This window comes from Rhineura floridana, chromosome 14 (genome assembly GCF_030035675.1).
Source record: "Rhineura floridana isolate rRhiFlo1 chromosome 14, rRhiFlo1.hap2, whole genome shotgun sequence".
Lineage (NCBI taxonomy): Eukaryota > Metazoa > Chordata > Lepidosauria > Squamata > Rhineuridae > Rhineura > Rhineura floridana.
Genome location: NC_084493.1, coordinates 37,337,077 through 37,354,719, shown reverse-complemented (window position 1 = coordinate 37,354,719; position 17,643 = coordinate 37,337,077). Strand labels below are relative to the sequence as shown.

Below are 17,643 nucleotides of genomic sequence, written 5' to 3'. Positions count from 1 at the left end.
AAGCTGTTGGCCACCATGTATGCTCAATCTGTATATTTGAAAATGGACTCAAATATTACAAAATGGCCAATGGGCCTCCTTCCAAAGGAAACCAAACTGGCATGTGAGCTGTTCTCCCCCTCCCCTGGAATTTCTTGTTCCTTGCAAAAGTGGGCTGGAGTTTATGGCTTGAGTGTGTGGGTTGGGGAAGAGGAGGAGGGCAGGTGGGAACTGTGTTCTGTCGGTTCCAGCAGACTGACTTTTTTTGGTGACTGTTACCTTTGTGATCCCATCATTAATGATCTTGCTAAAATTCTTTCTGCACACTCTTGCTGATTCTTGCATAAATGCTGCTCCTTTCAGCACCAGAAATAGTGAACTACGAACCTCTTGGGCTGGCTGCAGATATGTGGTAAGTACTCTGGTCCTTTCCTTCCAATAGAGCATTACTTCTTGTTTGTCCAAATTCAATGGAAAAACGCCAACCCTCTCTTTAGATTAATATTTAAAACAACCAGATATGGTATAAAATTTGTTTATTTGTTACATTTGTGTCCTGGCTTGGCTTTCTCCTTCCCACTTTCCATCTGTTTATGCCAACAGATTACTCATTAATAGATGCTGATTGAAATATTTTTGTTTGTTTTGATTTATTTCAGGAGTATAGGAGTTATCACTTACATACTGTAAGTACATCACTGGATTATGTTCATATTGCTTTTATGTCCCACTTTTCCTCCAAAGTGCTCAAGGTGGCATACATGATCCCCACCCCCCCATTTTATCCTCACAAATCAGCCCCCAATGGGTAGTGTTGATGATTTATAAAATGCTTGTTGAAACAATGTACCCAGAATAAGGTACTTTGAGAGCTCTTTCGGAACATGACCAAATTATGCGTTTTACTGACTCGGAGTGGGAAAGCATGTGGGCGAGGTCATACTTAAATCCACCTCGGCAAAGATTAAAGAAGCTGGTATAAAATTAATCTATAGATGGCACTAGTCCCTGTTCGCCTTAATTATGTTGACACAGCTCTGTCACCTATGTGCTGGCGAGGCTGTCCAGTCAAGGGCACATTGTATCATCTATGGTGGTCGTGTGAAGGAGTGCAATGACTTTGGGGCACATTTTTTACTTCTATTAGCCGAATTACACAGCAGCCTGTTCCGATAAATCCTGCCCTAGGGCTTCTGTCTGTCTTTATAGAGGAGTTTTCTGGGGCTTTATGTCAGAAAGAATTGATACTGAAACTACTGATTTGCTGCCAGGCTTGAGATCACAGCACACTGGAATGATCTTAGCTCTTTGTCTGTTAATAAATGGTATGCAAGAATCTGGCAGGAAAAGCTGACCCAGGAATGTCAAAAAGCCAGGGGTGCAATTAAGAAGGATAGGTTTTCAGCTGTGTGGTTTCAATTCATAAAGTATGCTGACACTTCGTCCACTAGCAATTCAGTTATCTTTTTGGAGGGACTCACTATCTATGGATTTGAGTGAGGGTTTCTAAATCATGTTTTCCCTGTGATATGTTTTTGTGCTCTTTCACGGGTGTGACATCTTGTGTGTCTTATGAAATTGTTACTGTTATACAATTCAGTAAAAATCTAATTAAAAAAAACAAATTAGCCCCCAGCAAATTGTAGTCTCTTTTTCAAAAGCAGAAGTTCCCTCCCAGTTGCTGGAACTCTCGCAAAGAATTCTGGATCGGGTAGATCTTGGTCTAATCTTGCCCTTGATAAAGAGCATCACCTCCCTGGAATCACCCACAGATTGCATCTGGGAGCAGATCAGGTGACAGTGCCCAGGCCAGGAGGACACAGCAGATCCTGCCACGCATTTCTCCCCTCAGATGGCCTTGGGGATTAAATGTGGCTCAAAGGAGTAGAGGTTTCCTCTGGACCAGTTGAAAATTGCTGAGGGTCTTGGCAGGCCATTCAATTGTTTTTCTGCCTGTTGTTTGGCATTGGTAATATTCTGTGCACGCCTGCTTTGCTTGCCACCTGAGTGCGCAGGTATCTTCCTCCAAATTCAAGCCCCAAGATGCAGTTGGTGAGTCTGCTCACTAGGTGGCGCTGCAGTGCCTCCTTATGCTACCCTGTGGCCCTAAAGCAGCCCTGGGCTGGCTGTACCAACCTCAGGGTCCTTGTGTGCTTTGAACGGCTGGGTGCAAATTGTTGTTACTCTTGATCTTGGAAGGAGAGTTTGCCCAAAGTCGTAGTGAGGGGTCAGTAGAAAGAGGGTTTGTGCCTAAGGAATGCTTCTCAGTCCCAAAGAAGTTGTTTCCCCTTACCCCAAGTATCTAGTCTTTTTCTGGTTGTTGTTTCCTTTTTCTAATCTCTTCCCCCCCCCCCAAAAAAAGCTAGGCCAAATAGAACCAGTGTTAGGTAGTGGTAAGACTAAGCTGTGAGTAAGAAAATCCTCACTTCAAAATCTTGCCTCTGCTGTAAAGACCTGGGACCTTAGGTGAGCTACACTTCTCTCAGCGTCATTCCCTCACACCTGCAATATGCAGGTGATAATAGTGACCTACCTTACAAGGTTGTTGAGAAGATTAATATTTATTTGCTTTTTAAAACTGGTATCCCACATTACTTTCTAAGAAAAGCCCAGGGCGGCTTACAACCATAATGGAAAGCAAAGCAAAGTGTATCATCATAATTACAGAATCACAAAACAAAACCACCATGCCAAAGCAACAGCGATACAGAGCAGCAGAGAAATGAATAATAGTCCAGTTGCTGATGCTGAATAACAAATAACTTCAGGGCAGCCCATGGAAATGTCTTGCAATGCAGCAACCAAAATAGACTCCCAGAAACCATCACAAAAATCCTCCCGAATGATTGAGATCACATGTATGAAACGTTGTCAAAGGTATGTATTGATGCAAAGTGTGATTATTATTAAATTGTCATTTATTATAATTTATAAGCTACTTTTCAGGAGTCATTGGGAGGGTTGTCACATTTAAATTTACAATCCTGCTGAGCGACTTGGAGGACCCCTAGTGTGAGTCCCCCTTGTTGGCTTGGTTTCCCAAAAAGCTAAAATGGTCCCTTCTGGCCTCTGTTGGGTACACAATTGGCTACCTGGTGTTATTGAGAGAAGGGAGCTCAAACTGTCCTGCTGCTGCTACAGAGCACTGCTCTGCCCTATATTGTGCACACTGCACATGGGGAGCCTGTGGCCTTAGAAGGCCTTCAGGGCAGCCTGACACAGGTGCCCAAGCCCCACCACCTTCCTCGCCATGTAAATTGCCCAGACCACCGTGTGTGTGCGTGCGTGCGTGTGTTTGTGTGCGTGTGTGTGTGCGTGCGTGTGTGAGTGAGAGAGAGAATGAATGAGTGTGTGAATGGCCCTCTGGCCATGCCCATTGCCCACCTTCATATCTAGTTCTTGGGTGCAAAAAAGGTTGCCGTCCTGTGATTGATTTGTGGTGTGTGTATGTGTAACACTCACTCTCTCTCTCTCCTGGTGGATGGTGCCCTGATTCCAGTGTGATCAAAGTAGCCATGTGAATGAACATTTGCAGGCCTCCACTATACTGTAGCGTGCTAAAAGCCATTTTTCATGTATCTAGAAGAAATTTTAGTCCTTGGGCTTCAAAGTCTTATGGGGACCCCCTGAAGATGGCCATGTGTACTATGCCACTGGTGAAGCACGTGATTCACCTCCACCCCCCCATCACAGTCACTACTGTTCTGTGTTTTACAACTGCTGCTGTGCTTCTCAGACATTAGAGCGAGCAAGCAAGCAAATCTGCCAATCCTGAGCTAAATAGAAATATTCTGAGCATGTACAGTTTTGCACCATGACTACAGGCATAAAATGGGGTTTGCTTCTGCTGCCCTAATTCTAAATACGTTTACATGAGAATAAGCATCATTTGGTTGGAGAAATGGATCACATATTTTTACAGTAACATTAGTAAAATTAGCTTTTTTAAAGTAACGTTTTTGAAGATGTTTTGTTTTAATGTTTTTTAAAGTCTGTTTTTATGATGTTTTAATGTTTTTAGTGCTTTTGTTTGCAGCCCTGAGCTCCTGCTGGGAGGAAGGGCGGGATATAAATCAAACAATAATAGTAATAATAAAATTACCATCTATTATGCACCTGAGCATGGTCGTGTGCATGCCTGGCCAGCCACTATGCGATGTTTTTAAAAGTAAGAAGGAAGGAAGGATGTTGCTATGACCAGTGCTAGCCCCAGTGGGCCTCTGCATGCCTCTCCTGGCCCAGGTATTGTGACGGACCCTGTTCGTCCATCGTCTGCCACTCCCTGGGTAGCCATTTGGGGTCCCCTGGACCTTGGTGCCAGGCTGTACCACTAGTGGCAGTGGATGAAATATTACACATTACTTCTCTTCTTTAGCTTCACCACCATCCTGTAATGATAGATCATTGCTTTAATTTTACTGACAGGTGAGCAAAGATTATGGGTTGGCCTTTCAGAGCTAAGCCAATGAGTCATCTGAAAAGGAGATGCTCTGCTTCTATACCTCAGAGGGCGGCTACAAGAAATAGAAGGGGGGGAGATAAAATTTGAGCAGCAACTTGCACAGTAAAGTAAATATCACTTATTTACTTGTTTTTAAAAATATTGTTAACTTGCCCTTCCTTGCATACTGATACCAAGGCAGGCTACGATCAGCATTTCAAACTGTAAAGCCATTCTCAGTTACAAACTAAGGCAACAGTAAAAGCAGGAGTAAATCCGACACCACCACAGGATCAGCAGTAGGTATATAAGAGCCAGTCCCAGAAAAGCCTGGTGGGGAAATTGGGTTTTGAGCTGGCAGCACAAGGCCATCAGTGCTGGTGCCAGTCCTGTTTCAAGGGGGGGAGGGGGCATTCCATAGTCAGGGCACCACTGCAGATTAGGCCCTTTCCCTGGTTGCCACATAGCAGATCTTCCTTGGATGCAGGACAGCCAGGAGGGCCTCCCATACTCTCAGAACACTAAGGGAGGAGATGGTCCTTCAAATATCTGTGTCCCAAGTGGCTTAGGCCTTTACTCATGAGGACTAGTACCTTGGCTTGGCAGCAGATTGGCAGCCAGTGCAATTCCTTCAGGATAAAAGGCTGTCCCAGTCAGCAGCCTCACTATCACATTGTCCCACAGCTGCCCCTTGTGAACCACCCTCAAGGGCAGCCCCACATAGAGCGCATTACAGTAATCCAGCCAGGAGGTTACCAGCACATGGGTCACGGTGTGCTGTTGCTACTGTAAGGCTACTCCTAGTGAGGAACAGCTGTAGCTGGAAACAGGAATTTCCACCTGCTGAGGCCACTTGTGCCTCCACTGTCAATGTTGGCTCAAGGAACACCTCCGGACTGTGTCCCTGTTCTTTCCAGGGGAGTGCAACGCCATCTGGAACAAGCTGCCAACTCATTCCCAGACCTGGGAGTCATTGTGTGAAGGGATTTAAGGACGGCTTATATGTTTGTACACTCCACCATGTATAGCTATAAACCAGATCCCAAACCTTGGTTCCCAAACTGTGGCCTGTGGACCATGAATGGCCCATGAGCTTCATTTAGGTGGTCCATGGGATGTCCGCTTTAAATATTCATATTGATTTTTAATTGTATTTTTGCTATTTCTGTTATTTCTTGTATTTTATTTAGTATCTGATTTACATCCTGCCCTTCCTCCCAGCAGGAGCCCAGGGCGGCAAACAAAAGCACTAAAAACACTTTAAAACATCATAAAAACAGACTTTAAAATACATTAAAACAAAACATCTTTTAAAAAAATCTTTTAAAAAAGCTTTTAAAACATCTTTTTTTAAAAAAGGTTAAAGGTTGTATTACAATTTGAATTCCACAGTACCATACAGCATCTAGCACAGTGCATTGCAATCACTACAACAGGCAGAAAAAAATCATTACATGGTTCACCAAGACCCTCAGCAGTTTTCAAGTGGTCCACGGGGGAAAAAGTTTGGGAACTTCTGATCTAGGACGTGGCAGATGGATTTATAGAAGCAGCACATAATCACTACCTATTTATTTGAGCGGGGCAGTATCCCTGAGGATTATCCCACTTTATATGCCCAAGAGTCCTTTGAGGTAGTTCAGAGTGACTCAGAGATACCGACTAGCCCCAAAGCTCAGTCGGAAAGGGTTAGGCAGACCCTCCATCCACCCCTCAGCAGTTTGATCCTGAGTAGGCCTCCCTGGTTCCAAATGGACCCTCCGCCCTCTCCATCACAATTACCTCCTTTCCTGCCCCAGGGACTGAGTACCAGGGACTTCATTCCGGCATTGTGGACAGGAGATGCTGCGGAGACTAAACTTCAGACCTTCTGCATACAAAGCAGATGTTCTGCCACTGAGCTAAGGCCTTCCCTCATAACTAGCTGTTAATGTCTAAACCTTAAATGTGGAAGGAAGCTATTATGAACCTCAAAGTGGGAGACTGTCCTTGCCCTCGGGGAAGGAGCAGCATCTCCCTATATCTTGATTTCACCACTCAGCATCCCTGTGTTCAGAGACTGACGAGAAAGTGCTATGACACTGTTTTTTTTAAAGGAGTAAGCAAAGGAGTAAGCGAAGGGCGTTTGAGAGAGAAGCCAGAAACAAATAAGATGGCTGAATGCCAGCTTTATTACTGGCATGCCTGCCTTTGTTTCTTTGCAACCAAGGCCAGCAGCTGGCCCTTCCGAAAAATAACCCCCCCTTTTCTTTCCTGGGGGCTTTCTGGGTAGGATTTCACTGCTTCTTCCATATCTCTTGTCTGGAGAGAATTTTGAGATCTGTGCTGGGTAGAGACAGCCCAGAACATTTTGGTCCTGAAATAAAAATGGCCAATGGCCCTTCCCTCCTGCTAATTAATATGCGGCACAATCCACTGAGAATTTCTCTTGGTGCAACCCCCTTTGGAATGAGTAGGAGCCCCACAAGAGCACAGATTGCTCTTCTGGAGCTCCCATTTATTTCAGTGGGGCTTGAATAGGGAAATTCCCATTTGATTGCTTCCCACAAGATCAGAGCCTTCCTATTTTGTGGCCCCTAAGAGTACCCCAAATTTACCCTGTGAGGAGGCTGCCTCTCTTTGCCTTATGGAAGGACCACTCAACCTGCTTTCTCCTTTGTTTCTGAAAATTTTATTCGGATACGTACACTGTGAGGCTTCCCCCCCCCCCAGTCCATTTTGAAGCAGGCAGAAAAACTGCAGGCAAAGAGTTCCTTGCTGTGGGGTCAGGAATGGGATAATCTTCCCCTGTTTTTTCCCCAGTAGGCTGATGCCCTTTCTCCCCTCCCCCTGCTCTCTCCCTTCATGGTCCCTCTAGGCTCAGTGGGGCTTCACCATTCCTCGGGGAGAGCAAGCAAGAGACCCTGGCCAACATCACGGCTGTGAACTATGAATTCGACGAGGAGTTTTTCAGCCACACCAGCGACCTGGCTAAAGATTTCATTCGGAAGCTTCTGGTAAAAGATACGCGGTAAGTCCAAAACTGCTCGCTCGGAAGAGGAGGATTCCTGGCCCCAGCTCCAGTGCTTCCCAAGCCACTGTTTGTTTTTGGCATGCCGCCTCACCATGTAAAATTCTCTACAATAAATAGCAAAACCAACATAAATATAAAAAAACCCCATGAAAATGAAAACTTTATAAAAATGAAAAACGACACTCTACATTTACAAGTACAGATTTGAAGACCCAGAAGCCCAGATGGCATAATTGTTGGAAGGAATGAGTGAGCAGAAAGTTTTCTCCTGTAACCAGAAAGCTGGTGTCAAGTGAGCCTCACTGGAAAGGCTGTTCCCTAAGAGAGCAAGTCTCTCCCTGGGACTTAACACTCAAGAGGGGCCTTTGGAAAAAGATCTTACGTTTTGGCTAGGAGAAGGCAGTCTTTCAGGTGACCTGGTCCCCAGCTGTTTTGAAAGATAATTTAAGTGTAAATTAGCCTGTAAACGGACTGGGAGCCGACGTAGCTGGCAGGGTATAAGGGTAATATGTTCAAATCACCCAGTCCCAATTAATAATCTGGCAGCCATGTTCTCGACCAGCTGTGGTTTCTGGACTGTTTAAAGCAGAGGTGGGGAACCGTGAGACAAGCCACCCGTCAATCACTTGACGTCATTACGGTGTGAGATGATTGACAGATGGGTTGTCGCAACCACCCGTCCAAGTTCCTGGTGCAGTCCCCCCAAGCGCCTGGAGCCAGCTAGCAGTCGGGCACTTGGCAATCACATTGCCGAAGGCTTTGCCAGCCCTCTGCTTGCCAGTGCTGAACAGAGCTGCTTTCTGCAGGGACCAGCTGTGCCCTCACCTTCCCCACTCAGTGGTGCGGCCATTCCAGCCACACCTTTACCTGCCCCACACCTGAAGTCCTCTGAAGGCATGGTTGGGGGAAAACAGCCTCGCAGGCCAAATAGGGACCCAGGTTGGGCCAAATAGGCTGGAGGTTCCCCACTTCTGGTTTAAAGGCAGACCCTTCTGTATCATGTTGCTGTAGTCTAAATAGGAAGTTGCCAGACCTTTCTCTGCCTGAGACCCATGCTTTACAAAGAATGGAAAGAAAGGTCCCTGCCCCAAGGGTCTTGTAATCTAGGAAACTGCACAGGGGACAACAGAGGAAAAGTGGTGGTGGTGGTGGGGAGAGATGGAGGCTGCTGTAATCAAGGGGAGAGCTTGTAATTATTTCAGTTATGCATGCTCAGTTACAGCAGCAGGCAAGGGGAGTCGAAGACTGCACCAAAGGCTTTCTGGAGAATAGGGACTTGAAAGCTGGCCTCGTGAGAAGGCATCCCGAGACAGTCTTCTAACAGCAAGTCACCAGAGAACATTTTTGTCGGGGTGCCAGGAGTGCCACTTAAGCATAATAAATGAAATAAAATGTCCTTATTCAGTGTTTATGCTTGATTAGCATTTATGGTTAGCAGCAACTTCCTGGAAAAGGTGGGATCCAAAGAGGGACTGAAAACCTGTTTTGGCATTAAGCAGTGTTAATAAATGATAGTAATAAATAATAGCAGTAATATTTATTAATTGTTTTTCTGGCCCCAAGGACCCTCAATGTGATAGTCGGTGTGAAATATACAATATAAAAGCATCAATGCGGATAGAAACACCGATCAAAATAGAACAAAACAGTTTTTAAAACAAAACCAAAGAGTTGGATTAAAAACCCATGAAGACCGAGATGTAAGAGAACTCTTTCCACAGCCAGGGCACAGATGAGGCCAGCCTGAGCTCCCTGGGAAGGAATTATTCAGAAAGAGTCCTGTCCCAGGGAGTCACCAGCCTTGATGGTGGGACATGCAGCAGAGCCTCTGATGAAGTTTTCAAATTTGGGGCATGCTCATATGGTTTATACTTTCCTCTGTGTCGAAAGAGTAGCTGTCACATTGTTCCCAGAGGGTCTCCCATCCCGGCGCTTCAAGGGCACCAGAGCTGCTTCATTTCCACATGCACTTCAGCTCACTTTCTGGACCCTCTTGTAGCAGTTTTAGGAGACATCTGTAAGGATGGAGACAGGCAGTGCTGACTCTGCAGCCAGTGTGCAACATGCTTCAATAATGTTTGTGCTGAACAGCTCCTTCCTGCCAGGAGGGCTCACTTAACTGTTTTCCCCCTTTGTAGGAAACGGCTCACAATCCAAGAAGCTCTCACTCACCCCTGGATTACGGTAAGCCTTGTAGTAGGGCAAGTATTCCGCATGGGAAGGGGATGTTGAATCCATGTGGACGTTGGACAGAGCTTTATATGGAGTTCCACATTTTGGCATTGAAATGTCACCTGCCATTATTCTCATTTGCTATTGGATATCTGATTTTAAGCAGTATGGCAGCGTGACAGAGACCTCCTAGTTTGGTTTCCCACAGTTACAACCTCCTTGGGAGAGAGGTGGTATTGCTAAACAACTTCAGAATCTTGCAAAATAAAATAATATGCTTTGCCTTTTAAAAACTATTTCTTATCTCAAAGAGATGAAAAAGATGTGGTAGCTGATGCTGAGACACACTTTGACAAGCATACAATTTTCTGTCCTGGAGCGCATAGTGTGATGTTTGCATGGACAGATGTAAGCCATATTCCAGCTCTGCTTGGTTGGGCTCTCTCCAGTGTGAAATGGTTCTATCTAGCCCCTCTTGAAATCTACAGGGAGTTGCAAAAGATGCTCTCCTGAATGTCTACAACTTTTCAAGGGTGGAGATTAGATAGAAGCGCCCAGTGGATCATACCTTTCCATGTCTCTGTTTGCGTTTGTGGTGGTCGCTGTGTAGAAATTACGGTGGATGTCCTAAATTTGCCTTGTGTCGACATTCACATCTGAATGCTGAAGACTCCAGACAATTTTTGTGGATGAGTTGTGTCATTGAATGTTGACAGTTCACCTAAGTATTATTAGCATTCACTGCTTTACATCCAAAAAGTGGGGACATCATTTTTGGGCATTCATTCAGTTAATCTGGTATAATCACTATTTACAAGTAAAGCTCAACATTTCATTAAATGGTGGACATCCATTGTAACATGGAATATACTTAGCTGGTTTTAGCATGCTGGAATATGGAGTGCTACAGTCTAGATTTTTTCACACCAAGAATTTACATATATTAACAAAATGCTCAATGGTGTGTTTCCCGAACTATTTCTTTTTACAAAAGTTGACCACTTTTGAGACTACTGTCAGCATGCAATTAGTCACAGTCCTTATGGGGATGTTCTTTTCACCAACATTTTTTTTTTAAATGTAAATCACATGCATGAAGGGATAAAGGATGCCTTGTTTCTCCCAGGACTGTGGACATGTGTGTGTTTTGCCTTCCTTTTTGCCTGGTCTGGTGGTGTTGATGTTGTGGTGTCTGTAGAAAGACTTCGCATGATTCTTCAGATCAATATTAACAATACCCTACTTCTGTCTGAAGACTCACCAGCCCAAAGAAGAAGCAAAAGTCCAGGAAAGCAAAAGGCCTGAGAATAGGCAGCTGAAGACCAAACGCCTGAAGGAGTATACCATCAAGTGCCACTCCAGCATGCCCCCAAACAACACGTACATCAACTTTGAGCGCTTTGCCCACGTGGTGGAAGATCTCTCTGGGATGGAACAGAGCTTTGGTGCTCTGGCTGCATCCCATGATTCTTTGCAGGAGGACATTGACACTCTTGTGTCCATCTACAATGAGAAAGAAGCTTGGTACAAAGAAGAACACGAAAATGTGAGGCATGAACTTTCCCAGCTGAAGTATGAGTATCGTAAGATTGAATCTCTGAAGAAGCACTTGCAGGACGACATCCGGGTTGTGGGGACCAGCCTTACCGGCACCACTGGGAAGTACATGGAACTGCAGTCGCGTTATGAGTCTTTGAGTAAGGAGCTGTCGGAAGAACTCAAGTGGATTCAGGAACTTACAGGCAGCTTTCAGCTGGAAGGTGGAAGTGAAACCTGCATCACTGGAAATTTTGGCTCTGTCTTCAAAAAAGACATCAACAATTCTCTTATGGAGTTGCTAAATAGATCGTGCTGTGAAGAATTCCTAGCTGCCTTGAACCTGGGTGTTGCAAAATCAAGTCAGTAACGCTGCCTAAACTGATACTGCCTTTTTTGGTGTGAAACAGTAAGAAATTTACCTTGATATGACTTTGCTGCCACCTCAAGGTTCCTACAGGCTAATGGCTAAGCCCACTTTGCTTTACCTCTGGAAAGCCTGATAGTCACTGTTGCAGTTGGCTTTTTGAACTCCATGAAAATATATCCCACCACACAGGGCATATGAGATCCTGCCATTGTTTTATATTTAATGCAACAAAGCCCTGTTGAATTGCAGGTTGTGAATGTTGCCAATTAGAAATTAATCAAAATTCCTTTGTAACACCCTATTCTCTATATAAAGTATATCTTGCATTTAAAAATGAAAGTCTATGCTGTCATTGTACTTTGGAAGATGGAATTAACTTACTGTTACCATGGGATACCTCCTAAATACTTGCCTGTAGACAGTTAAGCATACTTACGCCCTTTTTTTGCGTTTTATCAATGTCCTTTATAAAACAGTCGAGTAAGGTTAATAATATATTGATTTTTTTTATTTTGAAACTTCATATAAACAGCACTTTTCCTAATGATGGATTCAGATGTACAAGGTTTTGCAATCCTGAGCATGGCCTGATTAAAACAGGAGAAGGCATTTTGGTTGAATGTGTTGCAGGATGACTGGAGAGCTCTGAAAATAAGCCTGCCAAGGTCAGCGTCTTGACAGGGATGTCAGGGTCACCTTGACAGGGTCTCGACAGAGAGATGTGACATTGCATTCCACCCCAAAGAAAGAACCAAATGACTGAAGACTCCTGTTGTGGAACCTGATGATTTCTTTTTGTTACTGCTGTTTTGACACAGATCATTAGAAAGAGAAAGTGTGTGTGTGTGTACAGGAGGGAGTTAACATTCAAGTATGCATGTTTTTGTTCCTGTTTTTGAAGAGTATTGCACAGGCAGCATGAATTTTCCCAAATATGTAACTGATTTCACACTTATAGAGCCAATAAACATTGTTTAGTACAGTGCAGTTACTTGCAGCATCTCTGTTCATATGCTACCCAAAAGGTTGGATACCGTTATTACCATGAATTTATGCTTAGCCATTGCTTATTATTCTGTCCTTTGGGATGGTCTCAGCCGGATGGGGCTCTAGTTTGATTGGGGAGAGGGGTGCTAGATATTGGTTCAGGTTCAAGCAAGGCAAAGTCAACCAAGTCCAAGATCAGGTACTGGTAAGGCAACATCAAGGAAGGCAAGGTTCAGTTTCTGATAAGGCAAAGTCCAATTAAAGCAGTTCCAATAAGGCAAAGCCCAAGCATATAATTTGTTTCCTTCTTTGTGTTTCTTTCTTCTGTGTCGCTTGCTTCTCATGTTCTTCCACCAAGCAGCTTCCAGTCCTCATGAGTCCCCACCCAAACTTCTTGGGCACCTCTCCCAATGCCCCCCCCTTTCCCCAGGTGTGGCAAATGCTGGAACTGGCAACATTCATGTCCTCCAACCAAAAATCTTCAGTTTTATTTGTTGTTATGCCCTGCTGAACTGCCATGCAGTAATTTAACCACAGTTTTACTATGTTTGACGCAAGTGTCTTCCAGACTGGTGTGTGAGTAGATCTGTAATTTGCTTGGAAGTTCTCACTCATATTTTTAATAGTTTCCCAATAAAAAGATCAGGTAAGTGTCCCAAGGCCTGTGTTAACTCTGCATAATTGGATGTCCCATATGAGCTGGCTAGGTTCAAAGAGGTAAATCAGGTATTATTTGCTACCAGCTTACTGATGTTGTAACTGGGTGGTGCCAGCCTCATCACTGTCATACGTTAAACAGAGAGAATGCTCACTGGTCAAAGGCTTAAGGCAGGCATGGTGAAACTATGGCTGCCACTCATTCATACTTGGCCATGCTGGCTGGGACTGATGGCAGCAACAACTGGAGGGCATCACAATGCCCCCCTCCCCCTAGCCTTAAAGGGCACAACCCACATCATGTATATTTTGTTCTTTTTAATGGTCCAGAGAATGTGAAACACTGACCTTGCTTCCTCTTCTCTCCCAGCCAATGGACAAATGTCAGGCCATGGTGAGGCGGGAGTCAGTCGTTAACTTGGAAAACTTCAAAAAGCAATACGTCCGGAGGCGGTGGAAGGTACTGTAGATGGAATGTGGTTGTTGATGCGTGTAGCACTGTCCTCTCTGAAGAAACAAGACTTCTGATTTTCGTTTTAAAAAACAGGGATGGGGAACCTGTGACTCCATGAGCTAGAGGAAGCCCGCAGCTGACAAAGCATCCAGGCGAGTTAAGCAGCAGGGCGAGGAGGCCAGGGCACCCCACTCTGACCACCTGTCCCTTGAAATAAACAAAAGCTTAGCTTTCAATAAATTAACACAATAAACTACAAAAACAATGATGCAGGTAGGAAGCCAGCAGGGCTATGGAGGCTTTCCAGTGTTTTGCACTCACCTCCACAGAATTGTTGTGGGTGGTGATACTGGACCCCAAGAATAATTTAGTACAGGGGACATTCTGTCGTCCCCATGATCAAAATACCCAGGGACATCTTGAGATGAAAAATGATACTGAGGAGCGTCCAAACTAGGAAATGTAGTAACAGGTGACTTCAACTAGCTTGACACAGACTGGCTACATATGTGTTCAAGTCATGACAAAGAAGTAAAATTTCTAGATACCCTAAATGACTGTGCCCTAGAATAGTTGGTAATGGAACCTACCAAAGGGATGGCAACCCTGGACTTAATCTTAAGTGGAACCCAGGACCTGGTGCGAGATGTAAATGTTGTCAAACCGATTGGGATCAGTGACCATAGTGCTGTTAAATTAAACATACATGTAAATGGCCAATTGCCAAGAAAATCCAACATGATCACATTGGATTTCAAAAGAGGAAACTTCCCTAAAATGAGGGGATTGGTAAAAAGGAATGGCAAAGTCAAGAGGGTCAAATCACTCCAAAACACTTGGGAGTAGTTTAAAAACACAATATTAGAAGTTCAACTGGAGTCTATACCACAGATCAGGAAAGATACCACCAGGGCCAAGTGGATGCTAGTGTGGTTAACAAGCAGAATCAAAGAAGCTAATCAGAGGCAAGAAGTCTTCCTTCAAAAAATGGAAGACTTCTCCAAATGAGCAAAATAAAAAGGCATAACAGAGTTCGAAGGGGTCTGCAAGGCATTGAGTTCAACCCCACCACACAAACACAGATGCAAGAAGACAATAAGGGATGCTAAAGGAGCACATTGTTAAAAACATCATCAACAACAACAACAAACTCTTTAAATACATTCAAACCAGGAAACTGTCTAGGGGGCAGTTGGACGCTTGGATGGCAAGGGACTCAAAGATGTGCTAAAGCAGGATAAGGAGATTGCATAGAAACTAAATGAATTATTTGCATCTGTCTTCACAGTAGAGGATATAAGGCAGATCCTTGTGCCTGAACTAACTTTTGAAGGAAGAGTGTTTGAGGAACTGAGGCAAATAGTGGTGACAAGAGATGAAGTCCTAGGCTTAATAGACAAAATAAAAACTGATAAATTGCCAGGTCCGGGTGGCATCGACCCAAGAGTTCTCAAAGAACTCAGATGTGAGATTGCTGATCTTCTAACAAAAATATGTATCTTGTTCCTCTGATTTGCCTCTATACCTGAGGACTGGAAAGTGGCCAGCGTAACATCAATCTTTAAAAAGGGATCCAGGAGGGATCCTGGAAATTACAGGCCAGTTAGGTTAAATCTGTCTCAGGAATACTGGCAGAAAGTATTGTTAAAGATAAAATAACCAAGTATATAAATGAACAAGCCTTGCTGAAGCAGAGCCACATGGCTTCTGCAAGGCTAAGTCCTGTCTCACTAATCTATTAGAGTTTTTGAGAGTGTCAACAAGCATATAGATAGAGGTGATCCAGTGGACATAGCGTACTTGGACTTTCAAAAAGCTTTGACAAGATACCTCACCAAAGTTTCCTGAAAAAGCTTAGCCGTCATGGAATAAGTGGAGAGGTCAGGAACCTCATTATGTAACAGAAAACAGAGTAGGAATAAATGGACACTTCTTCAATTGGAGGTCTATAGAAAGTAGAATTCCTTAAGGATCAGTATTGGGACATGTGCTTTTAACTTGTTCATAAATGATCTAGAGTTAGGGTGAGCAGTCAGGTGGCCATGTTTGCTGATGATACTAAATTGTTCAGGGTTGTTAAAACAAACAGGGATTGTGAAGAGCTCCAAAATGACCTCTCTAAACTGAGTGAATGGGAAATGCAATTTAATGTGAGCAAGTGTAAAGTGATGCATGTCAGGGTAATAAATCTTAATTTCACATCTACACTCATGGGGTCTGGATGGTACTGACTGACCAGGAACAAGATCTTGCAGGCGTAGTGGGCAGCTCAATGACGGTGCTGACCCAGCGTGCAGCAGCTGTGAAAAAGGCAAATTCCATGCTATGGATCATTAGGAAAGGTACGGGGGGGAAACATAATGCCATTGTATAAATCTATGGTGGATTGAGTCCATAAAGAAAGCCCCAAACCTGAACTTACAAGACCAGAACAGCGTGGTTTACAACAGATGCTATTGGAGGTCGCTGATTCGTAGGGTCACCATAAGTCAAAATCATCTTGAAGGCAAATAACACACAGAGTATAAGGTTCATTTAAAACCCATTAAAATAAGTGCAGCTCTAGATGGCTGTGCTTGGCTAGGGCTGATGGGAGTTGTAGTCCAGCATCATTTGGAGGGCACCAGGATGGGAAAGGCTGACCTACATTTTATCTCAAAATAAAAGTTTGAAAGGCCAAGGTGAATAAAAAGGTCTTCACCCTGTGCCATAAAGACCATAGAGAAGTTGCCAAGTCTTAAAGAGACAGTATGCAACTTACCTCTTCGTGAATGATATGTACACATGGAATGTCTGGGGCAATGGGGGAGTTAGGGGTTCTTTTGAGTAACATTGTATTTACTATTGAAAATGCATAAATAAAACTATTAAAAAAGAGACAGTATGCCATCTCCTGCTTTTTGAAGCAACAGCGTTATGTTGCCTTTGATCATAGACATCTGCATTACTCAATAAGTGTCCCTGGTGTGTACCCTGCTGATCACTTGTCCTCCTCTCTTGCCTCAGAGACAGGTTGCAAATACGTCCAGGTATGTCAATAAGAGTGCCATTCCTGCCGGCTGATAAGGAAGGGAAAAAATCACAGTAGCAGTCAATGCTCCTACAAAGTTGAGCTATTTGAAGCATTTGTAGTCTGCCCTTCTCTCCATTGTTTGCCAGGGTAACAAGCAATAAAATTAGAATCACAATAAGCAACAACAATGTAAAACAAAATAATTGAATCACATTATAAAATTAAGAACATCAGAAGAGCCTGCTGGATCAGGCCAGTGGCCCATCTAGTCCAGCATCCTGTTCTCACAGTGGCCAGCCAGTTGCCCATGGGAAGCCTGCAAAGCACTGCCTATTGTGGGAGCAAATTCAATAGTTTCATTATGTGCTGCAAAAAGTAGTACTTTCTTTTGTCTGTCCTGAATCTCCCAACATTTTGCTTCATTGGATGTCCCCGAGTTCTAGTTTTATGAGAGAGGGAGAAAAACTTTTCTCTGTCCACTTTCTCTATGCCATGCATCATTTTAAACAATAATAAACAATCACAAATAAAAGGGTTGGATATGTCGGTGCACCTCTTGTGTGTCCCCCTTCTGGGACAGCATCTCTGCTTGGGTGAAGACCAGTTTCCCATTTGGGAAAAAAGGAGGATTTACCCTGGAGGCTCAAACTGCATCTCAAAGGAGAGGAGATGCAGCTTACCCATTGGGGGAGGAGTTGTTCACAGAAGTGGGGAACCTCCAGCCCACTATACCTCTCCAGGCTATGGCCTTCACCTTCCTGGCTGTGGCTACAGGGGTGTGCTTGGGAATTTATGAATACAATCTATAAACTGCTTTCCCCCCCAGTGCTGGCCAATAATTCTGCAGTAGCTGCAGTCTCCAGACAGTCTTCAAGGATAGCCTCATATAGACCTTATTACAGTCATCAAGACAGGAGGTTATTAGAGCATGCAAAACTGGGGCCAGGCTATGTCAGTTCAGGAATGGCCACAGCTGGAAAACCAGCCAGAACTAGGAATAAGCAGTCTTTGTTGCTAAAGC

At 44.1% G+C, this 17,643-nt stretch overlaps 1 protein-coding gene across 1 annotated transcript in view; it reads left to right on the top strand.

Annotated features, from left to right (window-relative positions):
- DAPK2 (death associated protein kinase 2) overlaps positions 1-12,496 on the top strand; it is an 82,914-nt gene extending 70,418 nt beyond the window's left edge. The window contains exons 7-11 of the mRNA XM_061595879.1: positions 343-391; positions 639-665; positions 7,278-7,430; positions 9,572-9,617; positions 10,861-12,496. Coding sequence (XP_061451863.1) covers positions 343-391; positions 639-665; positions 7,278-7,430; positions 9,572-9,617; positions 10,861-11,511 — 926 coding nt within the window. The 3' untranslated portion in view covers positions 11,512-12,496. The remainder of the gene's footprint in view (positions 1-342; positions 392-638; positions 666-7,277; positions 7,431-9,571; positions 9,618-10,860) is intronic.
- The last annotated feature ends 5,147 nt before the right edge of the window (positions 12,497-17,643 follow it).